The sequence below is a fragment of the Triticum aestivum genome, chromosome 1A (assembly GCF_018294505.1).
Source record: "Triticum aestivum cultivar Chinese Spring chromosome 1A, IWGSC CS RefSeq v2.1, whole genome shotgun sequence".
In the NCBI taxonomy this organism is placed as follows: domain Eukaryota; kingdom Viridiplantae; phylum Streptophyta; class Magnoliopsida; order Poales; family Poaceae; genus Triticum; species Triticum aestivum.
In genome coordinates, this window is record NC_057794.1 from 371,105,482 (window position 1) to 371,119,028 (window position 13,547).

The window sequence follows — 13,547 nt, forward strand, 5'->3', positions numbered from 1 at the left end:
AACAGACCACATTCTGGCCATAAACGGGCTAGAGTTGGAATCGTCCGTTCATGGGCCGACCATAACGGGCCATCGTTAATAGGCCGTATTTGACGCTATGAAAATGGCCCAACATATTAACGGACCACAAACGGGCCGACTGTAACCACGGGCTGAATTTGGCCCACAAGTAGAAAATGACAGTAACGGGCCGTAAGTAAACGAATGCTGGAAATGAGCCCAAGAATAAATGGGCTCTGAGAAGGCCGAAAGATAACATGGGCTGGAAATGGCCCAACGGAATAACGGACCGTTAATGGGTATAAAGTGATATACTGTTCTTTACGGGCCAGTTTCACCACGGGCCGTTAATGGGTGTAAAGTGATACACTATTCATTACGGGCCAGTTTCACCACGAGCCATTAATAGGCCAAGAGTTACATAGGGCCTCATATGGGCCGAAAGACATCATGGGCCATACATGGGCCAGAAGTGAAAACGGGCTGGAATCATATTGGATGGCCCAGATGACGCTACTGGGCCTAATTCAAATAGGGCGTAATGGCCTTGGGTTAGCGGGCTGTAAATGGGCTATATGCGAACAGGCCGTTAACAGGCTTTCCATGGGCCAGCCCGCCACCTTTTGACCAAGTCAAACGGGTCGGCCTTTTCACATGAATGGGCCTCTGTTGGGCCGTGCCACGTGTCGACATATCATAGGCGCCTTCTGTCCAATGAGTGGATGACATTTGTCCCAGCGATGAGCCAACACGTGTTTCCTCCAGCCAATGATGATTTTACACGTGGAAAATCTCCATTGGTCGGGGCTGTTAACGGGTTATCGGATCCAAAACCCGACCCGATAGCTTATCAACGTTCAGTTACGGTGGATGCCATGTGTCGGTCACCCTTGATGAAAGAACTTCTATGACGTGCAATTTATCGCCATGGAAGTGGACACTTCTGTGATGATAATTTTGGTAATGTCATGGAACACTTCTACGACAGCACAGGTACGACTATCTTGATTCTGTCATAAAATCGTCATGAATGTACATGCATGACAGAAAACGCGATCTACTATGACAAACACGTATCATCACGGAAGTGTATTTTTTTGTAGTGTGAAGATCATGGTGCTACTTTGAAGCACAAGTGTGGAAAAAGGATAGTAACATTGCCCCTTCTCTCTTCTCTCTCTCTCTCTCTCTCTCTTTCATATTTTTGTTGGCTTCTTTGGCCTCTTTTTTGGGCTTCTTTGGCCTCTTTTATTTTTCCTCATATGGGGCAATGCTCTAATAATGAAGATCATCACACTTTTATTTACTTACAACTCGATACTTAGAACAAAATCTGACTCTATATGAATGCCTCCGGCGGTGTACCGGGATGTGCAATGACTCAAGAGCAATATGTATAAAAAAGTATGAATGGTGGCTTTGCCACAAATACGATATCAACTACATGATCACGCAAAGCAATATGACAATGATGAAGCGTGTCATAATAAAATGGAACGATGGAAGTTGCATGGCAATATATCTCGGAATGGCTATGGAAATGCCATAATATGTAGGTATGGTGGTTGTTTTGAGGAAGGTAAATGTGGGTGTATGGTACCGGCGAAAGTTGTGTGATACTAGAGAGGCTAGCAATGGTGGAAGGGCGAGAGTGCGTATAATCCATGGACTCAACATTAGTCATAAAGAACTCACATACTTATTGCAAAAATCTATTAGTCATCGAAACAAAGTACTACGCGCATGCTCCTAGGGGGATAGATTGGTAGGAAGAGACCATCGCTCGTCCCCGACCACCACTCATAAGGAAGACAATCAATAAATAAATCATGCTCCAACTTCGTTACATAACGGTTCACCATACGTGATGCTACAGGAATCACAAACTTTAACACAAGTATTTCTACAATCCACAATTACTCACTAGCATGACTCTAATATGACCATCTTTATATCTCAAAACAATCATAAAGAATCAAACTTCTCATAGTATTCAATGCACTTTATATGAAAGTTTTTATTATATCCCTCTTGGATGCCTATCATATTATGACTAAATTCATAACCAAAGAAAATTACCATGTTGTTTAAAGAGACTCTCTAAATAATATTAGTGAAGCATGAGAGTTCAATAATTTCTACAAAATAAGGCCACTGTTGTGCTCTAATAAGATATAAGTGAAGCACTAGAGCAAAATTGCCTAGCTCAAAAGATATAAGTGAAGCACATAGAGTATTCTAATAAATCATGATTCATGCGTGTTCCTCTCAAAAGGTGTGTACAACAAGGATGATTGTGGCAAACTAAAAAGCAAAGACTCAAATCATACAAGACGCTCCAAGCAAAGCACATATCATGTGGTGAATAAAAATATAGCCTCAAGTAAATTTACCGATAGATGAAGACGAAAGAGAAGGCATCCCCAAGCTTAGGCTCTTCGTTGTCCTTGAATGTTACCTTGGGGTGCCTTGGGCATCCCCAAGCTTAGGCTTTTGCCACTCCTTATTCCATAGTCCATCAAATCTTTACCCAAAACCTGAAAACTTCACAACACAAAACTCAACAGAAAATCTCATGAGATCCGTTAGTATAAGAAAATAAATCACCACTTTTGGTGATGTTGTGAACTCATTCTTTTTATATATTGGTGTAATATCTATTGTATTACAACTTCTCCATGGTTCATACCCCCTATACTACCCATAGATTATCAAAATAAGCAAACAACACATAGAAAACAGAATCTGTCAAAAGCAGAACAATCTGTAGCAATCTGTAACTCTCGAATACTTCTGTAACTCCATTTTTTTTGAAAAATTAGGACAGCCTGGGAAATTTGTATATTAAACTTCTGCAATAAGAATCAGTATTTTATCGCTCTTCTATAAAAAATGAGAATTGTTTTCCTGGGCGCACAAGTTTCTATTTTTCAGCAAGATCAAATCAACTATCACCGTAAGCCATCCCAAAGGTCTTACTTGGCACGAACACTAACTAAACACAAAAACACATCTAACTAGAGGCTAGATGAATTATTTATTGAAAAACAGGACCAAAAAGCAAGAACAAAAAAAAACATTTGGTTGCCTCCCAACAAGCGCTATTGTTTAACGCCCCTAGCTAGGCATAATGCAATAGATCTAGGTATTGTCATCTTTGGTATGCAACTCTTCGATTGCACACTTATAAACCTTAGGAGATTCTTGGGTTTTATCGGTGATCAAACTTCTAGGCAAGAAATCAAGAAATTCGCTCGTGGCAATTGGTTCCTTAATGATATCGAAAAGATTAGGGTGAACACTTATCATTTTGAGATCTTTATTTCCTCAACTAGAAGATTCACCCTTATTCTTAGGAACATAAATAATCTTTGCGGCCTTAGTAGGAGGAAAATTTTGAGTAGTTTTAACGAAGGAAAAGGCGAAACCCAAGTTGGTAATAATATCTTCTAGTTTGCTAATTCTAGTAGAATCTTGATCTATCTTTTCATTAACTATGGGTTCCTTTTCCCTAAGATTCTTTAAAGTAACTCCTACCTTAGATCCATAATGAGTAATATGATTATGAATCTTTGTATCCAAGTTTTCAATCAACTCTACGGTAGCAATTTTATTCTCAATAATATCAAGCCTTTGCATCATATGTTCCAAGGTTAAAACAGTTTCATTAATCATAAGAGGTGGTGGGCCTAACAAATCCATCATAGCATTATAAGCATCAAAAGTATGACTCCCCAAGAAATTCCCCCCGATAATGGTATCTAAATCATATCTATTTCAAGGAGTGATGCCCATATAAAAATTGCGAAGGAGAACAGTAGTAGATTGCTTTCGAGTAGATCTATTCCGAGCATTGCAAATTCTATACCAAGCATCTTTTAAATTTTCTCCCTCCCCTTACTTAAAATTAAGGATCTCATTCTCAAGAGAGCTGACAATGATGGAAGGACTAGCCATGAAAGCAAGACAAGCGATCTAACACACGAGCAAACAAAAAGCAAATGAAAAGACGAACGGAAGAAGGGCGAAGAAAAGGGCAAATCTTTTCAAAAATCATTTTAGAAGTGGGGGAGAGGAAAACGAGAGGCGAATGTCGAATAATGTAATGCAAGAGATGATATTTATGATGGGTACTTTGTAGGCTTGACGTAGATCTCCCCGGCAACGGCATCATAAATTCTTCCTGCTACTTCTTGAGCTTGCGTTGGTTTTTCCCTTGAAGAGGAAAGGGTGACACAACACAATAGAGATAAGTATTTCCCTCAATTAAGAACCAAGGTATCACTCAGTAGTAGAAACGTGCACGTCCCCAATAGATGCACATACACAAACAATCAAACACTTGCACCCAAACTCTTCACGGTCACTTGCAAAGGTGAGATATGGTAGAGATAAATAGAACTAAACAAAAGCTAAAATATTTTTGGGTTTTTTTGGTTTATAGATTTGAAAATAAAAGATTGCAAATAGTAAATTGGAAACTAATATGATGGAAAATAGACCCAGGGGCCATAGGTTTCATTAGAGGCTTCTCTCATGAAGGCAAATAATACAGTGGGTGAACAAATTACTATCGAGCAATTGATAGAAAAGCGCAAAGTTATGACGATATCCAAGGTAATGATTATATAATATAGGCATCATGTCCGTGTCAAGTAGACCGACTCCTGCCTGCATCTACTACTATTACTCCACACATCGACCGCTATCCAGCATGCATCTAGAGTATTAAGTTCATAAAGAACGGAGTAACGCCTTAAGTAAGATGACATGATGTAGAGGAATAAACTCAAGCAATATGATGAAAACCCCGTCTTTTTATCCTCGATGGCAACAATTCAATACATGTCTCGCTACCCCTACTTTGTCACTGGGTGAAATCACGCAAGATTGAACCCAAAGCTAAGCACCTCTTCCATTACAAGAAAAACCAATCTAGTTGGCCAAACCAAACCGATAATTCGAAGAGAAATACAAAGATATCAAATCATGCATATAAGAATTCAAGAAGATTTAAATAATATTCATATATAAGCTGATCATAAATCCATAATTCATCGGATCTCGACAAACACACCGCAAAAGAAGATTACATTGGATAGATCTCCAAGAACATCAAGGAGAACATGGTATTGAGAATCAAAGAGAGAGAGAACAAGCCATCTAGCTACTAGCTATGGACCCATAGGTCTGTGGTAAACTACTCACGCTTCATTGGAAGGGCAATAGAGTTGATGTAGATGCCCTTCGTGATTGAATCCCCCTCTGACAGGATGCCGGAAAAGGCCTCAAGATGGGATCTCACAGGAACAGAAGGTTGCGGCGGTGGAAAAGTTTTTTTGTAGCTCTTTTTTGATGGTTCTAGAATATATGAGAATATATAGGAGGAAGAAGTAGGTCAGTGGACTCCCGAGGGGGCCACAAGCCAGGGGCGCCCCCCTAGGGCGCGCCCCTGCGGCTTGTCGCCGCCTCATGGGTCTTCTGAATTGGACTCCTAGTCTTTCGGGCATCTTCTGGTCCAAGAAAAATCATCGCAAAAATTTTATTCCGTTTGATATTCCTTTTCTGCGAAGCTAAAAAACAAGAAAAAGCAGAAATTGACACTAGGCTCTAGGTTAATAGGTTAGTCCCAAAAATAATATAAAATAACATATTAATGCATATAAAACATTCAAAACAGATAATATAATAACATGAGACAATAAAAAATTGTAAATACGTTGAAGACGTATCAATGGTGTGTTGCCACAAGCTACTCCTACACTAGAGCCAATCTAACATTATTGATTGCAGACGGGGGATCGTCAAGCCCACGACCTTGTTGGATCATGGTCCATGAGAAAAAGTTGCCACAACTAGAAGAGTCGCGAATCTAAGAGCTAATCTTGTCAAATCACGCAACCCTCATGCCTCCATTAGAGGATCCAATTGCGAGCAGCCGTTAAGATGATAAAACATGCAAAGCCAAGCCTCACCTTTCAGAACATAAATTTACGTCCAAAAATATCGATGCCGCCATAGAAAACACAATTAAGACATGAATGTTGATGGTGAATGATTGGTTGGGCAAACGCCACCACAAACATCTATGATGCGTCACCGGTAAAGACTTTATTGTACATCGCTGACATCGCCGCTGGAAGGTACGAAGCGATGCACATCAAAGGCCCATCTGAAAACTTCAAAACGGAAAAAACTATCTTCATCTAGTAAACCAGAGTCTCCTTGCACTCCCAGACAGCACACCAACGTGGGAGGAGGGACCGGCGATCTACTGATGGCGAAGGAGAGGTGATACAAACCCTCTAAAATCACCACTCGATGAGATTAGAAGCGAAAAGTTTCATCTTTTGTGTGGATCAAGCTTATTAGAGTTGGACCTGATACCAGATCAATCTGTTGAAAGTGTGCTCATAAGGATAAATTGTGCGTGTGTGCGTTCATAAGGATGAGTGTATGCGCGTATATATGAGCGCTTGTGTCTGTACTGATGTTAAAAAAAATCAAACATTAAATCATCTGCCTTTCAAAAAAAGGAATAAAAATATGCAAAAAGTTGAGGCATCGAAAATAAAATTTATATATTTCCTGCGAAACCAAATTTCGAGCGTCTTGAAAATAAGAGTAATAAAAAGTTCGATCTTGTCATCAGGGTTCTCGATTCAGCCCCCAAAGCGGCGCAAGCCTACAGGGACCGGGACCTGACCACCTTCTCTCTTCCTCTCGCCGTGCCGCGCGGGGCAACACCCAAACTCGTCCCAAATTCCGATCTCCCACGCCGCCGTCCTTTACCGCCGTCGACGAGGTTGGTGGACCGGACGCCATCCGCGGACGCGCCAAACCTGCCTAACCCAACCACAAAGGTGCCGCCTTTTCCAAGTTTATTCCCGTCCATCTTCGTTCGCTCGCTGTTGTTTGATCCGTCCCGTCTCTGTTGGTGGCAGGCTAGGGTTGCGCTCCGCGCGCCGTCGGGGCTCGCGATGGACGACAGCGCCATTGGCGAGAAGCGCCTGCTGGAGCCGGAGGATCGGGAAAGCCCGGGCGGAGTCGCCGAGGAGGAGGTGGGGGGCGCGCAGGTCGGTGCCGAACCGGCGCCCGTTGCGGCCGCCGCGGAGGTGGGCGGTAGCGGCGAGATCTTGGATGCCAGAGAAGGGGACGCGGCCGAGGCGGTTGTGCAGGCGCAGGAGGGTGGCGGCGGTGAGGTTGTGGAGGTCAGACAAAGGGACGTGGGTGTCGAGGAGGTGGTGTCCGATGTGGCCTGGGCTGAGGCGACCATGGATCCATCGGCAGGCTATGATCAACAGGCTGCTCGGAACGGGCCGCCGACGGCGGTGGAGTCCGACGAGGATGCTGATCTGTTTGTGGAGGTGGAGCAGCAGGAGCTGGCTGGTTCAGATCAGAGCGAGGAGTTTTTTCACAATGCACAGGCTTCGGTGACCGGAGAATCTGTCGCTGCTGAGTGCGAGGCAATTGAGGATTACAGGCCTGCCGAGATTGGTGTCGAGGATGATGCGCACGACGAGCATCGGGAGCGCTTAGAGGAGGAAGCCATGTTGGAAGCCATCAGGCTGTGTGTGACAGATGCTGTTTTGGCTGAACATCTCGATGAGGAACCTGAGAAGGGCAGGGAAGATGTTCCTGCCTGTGATATCAATCCTGAGCTCCCCATGAACTCTAGTGAACCTGAACAGGTTCAAGAAGCTATGTTGGTTGATCAGAGCAAAGAGCAGCCAGAATATAGCAAGGGAGATACTGCTGCCCGTGATAGCAAGCTTGTGGTCCCTACACAATCTGGAGGCGAGCCTGATGTGGTGGTCGAGGAATTGGATGATTCAAACTCCTCTGATGATGAGAATAAGGCTAGCTCTGCTCCTGCACGATCCTCTAGTGCTGCAGCAGGTCAGGCTAATGGCCCCTCTTTGCTGTCTCGTCCTGCTGGCCTTGGATCATCGTCTTCCTTGTTGCCTCCGGCCCGACCTGTTCAGCAGGTCCGTGCTAATGGACCAGTCGCTGTGGACAGGGACGCTCGGCAGGATACTGAATCTGCTGCGGATGATGGAGATGAGAATGATGAAATCCGGGAGAAGCTCCAGATGATCCGGGTTAAGTTTCTGCGTCTTGCTAACAGGTTTGGGCAAACGCCTCACAATATGGTGGTCTCACAGGTTCTTTACCGGCTCGGGCTGGCAGAACAGATTAGAAGAAATGGTCGTGGTGTTTTTAACTTTGACCGAGCACAAGAGATGGCAGAACGGCTTGAAGCTGCTGGAAATGAGCCCCTTGATTTATCATGCACCATATTGGTTCTTGGTAAAACTGGGGTTGGCAAGAGTGCTACTATAAATTCAATTTTCGATGATGTCAAGCTAGAGACTGATGCTTTTGAATCCAGCACCAGAAAAGTTCAAGAAGTAGTTGGTATGGTTGAGGGAATCAAAGTAAAAGTGATCGATACACCTGGCCTTTCATCCTCATCTTCAGACCAGCACTACAACCAGAAAGTTCTCAATTCTGTGAAGAAACTTGTGAGCAAAAACCCTCCTGATATTGTTCTTTATTTTGACCGACTGGATCTGCAGAGCAGGGACTATGGTGATGTACCTCTGTTGCAGACCATTAGCAAAGTTTTTGGAGCCTCGGTCTGGTTCAATGCTATAGTAGTGTTAACTCATGCTGCATCTGCACCACCAGATGGACCAAATGGAATTCCTCTGAGTTATGAGATGTTTGTCACCCAGAGGTCTCATGTAGTCCAGCAAGCTATAAGGCAGGCGGCTGCTGATGTTCGTCTTATGAATCCAGTCGCCCTGGTGGAAAACCACTCGGCTTGCAGGGCAAATAGGTCAGGCCAGAGAGTGTTGCCAAATGGACAAGTCTGGAAGCCACAGTTGCTCTTGCTCTGCTTTGCGTCCAAGGTTTTAGCAGAGGCTAATTCGTTTCTCAAGTTGCAGGATAGCCCCGCTGGTAAAACTTCTAGCACGAGGGTTGCTCCACTTCCTTTCCTCCTCTCTTCACTTCTTCAGTCTCGAGCTCCGCTGAAGTTGCCCGAGGAGCAGTTTGGTGACGATGATGATCTTGAAGATGATTTGGCAGATGATTATGGTTCAGATGATGGTTCAGACTATGATGACCTGCCTCCTTTTAAGCGCCTTACTAAGGCTCAACTTTCAAAGCTCAACCATGCGCAGAGGAAGGCATACCTTGAGGAACTAGACTACAGAGAGAAGCTGTTCTACAAAAAACAGCTGAAAGAGGAACATATGCGTCGTAAAATGATGAAGAAGATGGCAGCAGAGGCCAGGGCCAGAGAAGATGATTTCGGTAACAACAATGTTGATGACGATGGCAGTACTCCGACCAATGTTGCTGTGCCTATGCCTGACATGGTATTGCCCTCGACTTTTGATTCTGACTATCCTAGCCATCGCTACCGTTTTCTGGATACGCCAAGTGAATGGCTTGTGAGACCTGTGCTGGAGACCCAGGGATGGGATCATGATGTGGGTTATGAAGGTCTAAACGTTGAGAGATTATTCGCTGTCAAAGGTAAAGTGCCTCTGTCTGTGTCTGGCCAGCTAACAAAAGACAAGAAGGACAGCTCCCTCCAAATGGAGGTTGCAAGTTCTGTTAAGCACGGCGAGGGTAAAACTTCTTCAGTGGGGCTTGATTTGCAGTCTGTTGGCAAGGACATGGCATACACAATTCGTGGTGAGTCGAGATTCAAGAACTTCAGGCGCAATAACACGGCTGCTGGGATATCTGCGACGCTCCTTGGGGATACCTTATCAGCTGGTGTGAAGATTGAAGACAGACTGATAGTGAACAAGCAGCTGAGGCTTCTAGTAAGTGGTGGGACTATGAGCGGGAAAGGAGACGCTGCGTACGGCGGACGTCTGGAGGCTACATTGAGAGACAAAGACTACCCGATTGGGCGCATGCTTTCTACCCTCGCTATCTCCGTCGTGGACTGGCACGGGGATCTCGCCGTCGGGTGCAATGCCCAGTCTCAGATCCCTGCTGGAAGGTCTAGCAACGTGATTGCCAGTCTGAATGTGAGCAACAAGGGGACCGGGCAAGTCGGCATCCGCCTGAACAGCTCCGAGCACCTGCAGATCGCTCTCCTCGCCCTCGTGCCTATATTCAAGAACGTCAGGAAGTTGCTGGACAACTACTATGAATCTGCCTAGTGCCTGCGTAGGCCTGAATAGACACTCGGCGGGAAGATCCTTAGGATTAATGCAAACATAAATCGGAACCATACATTTGTTTTTTTTTCAATCTTTGCCAGCTTTGTAAGAAAAAATGTTGTTTTCCTGAGCTCTCTCCGGTGAAGTGAAGCTGAATTTTGCGATGCATACATGTCTGATGTCCGTTGGCAACCTGCTGGTGCTGCCTTTTTATAGTTTCTGATATGCAAAGCTGTTGCTGTATTATACAGCGTAATACCTGCTTCTCGCATCTGAACTGCAACGATTTTTTAAAGACGGAGACATAAGCTTTGACTCATCCATTAATTAATCGGAGGCGCTAAAACTCAGTTGACTTATTTTTAACGAAGTCTCTATATTCAAGTACAGGTCGCTTGCACCGTATTGCCGTTTCTACCTGGGCCTTGTTCTTTCTTTCTTTTTCTTCACTCTGAGCCTTAGGTACGTGTTGGTCTTCTCTCTCAAAACAGTACTCGTGTTGTACTTCTTTTTTTCTTGCCTAGTGAATCTCACTTTTTAAACCTGTGTTCGGCTTGTGGGCTTTTTTTTTGTTTCTTGCCATTTTTGTTCCATATGGCACGAGCTGTTCTTTTATTGCTAAAAAAGATGAATTTTATTTTCACATTTTTTGTTGTTTCTTTTCTATTTTTTTGTTTGCCTTTTATCTTTTAAAACTTTTTTCCCTTTCTAACAGTGTGTTTCTTGCTAGCTTTCTTTTTTCGGCATTTGCTAATTCTCAATCGAAAGAGGATTGGTCAAGTCTTAGTCGTTCAGTAGTCATAAGATCTTGTCGTAAAGATTCGTGCAATGTATCATTTTTCCTGTTTGTTGACATTGACGCGCGGATGTGCCGTACACAATGGATGATAACCTTTTTCTATGGGCGAGTGATCAATACGCCAGGCCTGGCCTATGCTCTTTTGTCCTTCTTTTCTATTGCGGCCCTGTAGTTGCGAGGGATGCACACATATCTTTTGCTCTTATATAAGCGGTCAGTATTTACTGAAGCATTTGAAATTGGTATTGTTTTTTGTTTTTCTTGTCTTACATTTTTATTTTTATTTTAATGCTTTTTTCTTGGTTTTTAGTTTTCGTCGTTTGTTTTATTTCCCCCTCTCTTTTTAGGAAATCAGTAATATATTTTTACTTTTATTTATTATGCATTACCCTTTTTATTTCAATAATAATGCATTTTCATTTTTGTCTGCCAGCTGCATCATTTTATTCTTCCTATTTTTATTTTTTTAAAAGTTATAATTGCAATTGTTCTTGTTGACTAAAGCATTGCTAACCAAATTTTAAGTGCGGAAGAAGTGTGGAACTAGTGTATCATGGTACTCCTCCACCTTTTTCCTCTCTTCCAAACGTGGTTTGCCTCAGAGCCAAAGGGTCAAGGCGGGGTGGGGGGGTGGGGGGGGGCGGGGTGGGGGGGGGGGGCAGAATGTGATATCTACCCGCGTGGCTGCAACCTAGTGCCTAGTGGTGTTTTTTCAAGGGGGAAGTTGCATGTCTATCACTAGGTGCGAAACTGCGAGTATCCGCTTCGACTATAATTTCTGTTGTTTTGTTGGGTAATTGGGAGTGGGGAGTTGCATGTTTGCCACTAGGTGTGCAACTACAAGTGTCGTCACCAACTGCAACTGCATGTCTTGCTATTTTGTGTGTGTGGAGGGGGGCTTGCATGTTTGCCACTAGGCACAAACTGCAAATGTCGCTCTCGAATGCACTTCATGTCTTCAAGGCGACTTCAACTTTTTGTTGGAGAGGGGTAGTTGCATGTCTTCCAATAGCCATGCAACTGCATGAGTCACCTCCGACTGGAACTAGGCTTTGTTTGTAAGCCCCGGTTGTAACTGCATGTCTTCTAGCACGACTACAACTGAACTTTGTTTTATTGGAGGGCGGTGGAAGAGGGAGGGGCAATTACATGTGTACATTATGCATTCAACTGCAAGTGTCGCGCCCCGACTGCAATTGCATATCTTCCATCACAACAGCAACTAAACTTTGTTTTGTTGGAGGGCAGTGGGAGAAGGGGGGCAATTGCATGTGTACATTATGCATGCAACTGCAAGTGTCGCGCCCCAACTGCAGTTGCATATCTTCCATCACGACCGCAATGAACTTTGTTTTGTCGGAGTATAGTGGGAGAGCACCGGCGGCAGTTGCATGCATATACTTGGCATGCAACTGCAAGTGTCGCCCCTGACTGCAATTGCATGTCTTCCATCATGCCCGCAACTAACCTTTGTTTTGTCAGATGGAGATCGAAGAGGGGGCAGTAGCATGTCTAACACTAGGCATGCAACTGCAAGTGTAGCCCTCGACTACAACTACATGTCCCCCTAACACAAACACAATTTGACTTTTTTGACTGATGGGGGCAGGAGAGGGTGGCAATTGCATGTTTGACACTAGGCATGCAACTGCAAGTGTAGACCATCAATTGCAACTATATGTCTCCTAACACGGATGTAACTCGAGTTTGTTTTGTAATAAGGAGGCGGAAGATGGGGCAGTTGCAATTGTATGTTAGACATGCGACTGCAATTGTCACATCCAGCTGCAACTGCATGTCTACCCACCCGACTGCAACAAACCTTTGTTTTTGTCGTGGAAGGGGAGGGGGGGGGGCAATTGCATGTCTGATACTAGGTATGCAACTGCGAGTGTGACCTGCTATTGCAATTGCATGTCTACCCATCCGACTTCAAGTGACCTTTGTTTTATCAGAGGGTGATGGGAGAGGGGACAGTTGCATGTGTGACACTAGGCATGCAACTACAATCATAGCCCTCGACTGCAACTACATGTCTGGCCACAACTGCAAGTGACGTCCATACTACAACTCTGTGGTGTTTTATGGGGGTGCGACAATTGCTTATCTACCACTAGGAGGGGTCAACCATCGTATCATTATTTTATTTATGTTTCTTCATTTTTTCATGATTTACTTTTAATACATAATTATTATTTTCATAAATACACGGTGAACATTTATGTTAAATACATGATAAATTTTTATTCAAATGTGCGATGAACTTTTATATATTATGCGATGAAAATTAGACAAATGTGCGATGAACATTTCAGAAATACAATGATCTTTTTTATGAATACACGATCAAATATTTTTTATAAATATGAGATGATACAAATATAGGACGACCATTTATACACACAAAACACGAAGAATTTTAATTTTACACAATATAGATTATTCTTCATTTTTAAAATTAATTTTCATACTTTTCTTTTGGATCTATGAAAAAAAGAAGTTGAAACAGGACATGAGCTGGCAGAACAGCCTATGTAAGGCATCTGTTTTGCTGACTGTAA

The 13,547-nt window shown here is 43.6% G+C and overlaps 1 protein-coding gene across 1 annotated transcript; it reads left to right on the forward strand.

Moving 5' to 3' along the window:
* The first annotated feature begins 6,641 nt into the window (after nucleotides 1–6,641).
* Nucleotides 6,642–10,355, forward strand: LOC123051622 (translocase of chloroplast 132, chloroplastic). The gene is made up of 2 exons (XM_044474568.1): nucleotides 6,642–6,863; nucleotides 6,945–10,355. Exon 2 carries the CDS (start codon nucleotides 6,981–6,983, stop codon nucleotides 10,185–10,187), a length of 3,207 nt encoding a protein of 1,068 aa, XP_044330503.1. The 5' UTR covers nucleotides 6,642–6,863; nucleotides 6,945–6,980; the 3' UTR covers nucleotides 10,188–10,355.
* Nucleotides 10,356–13,547: the final 3,192 nt, after the last annotated feature.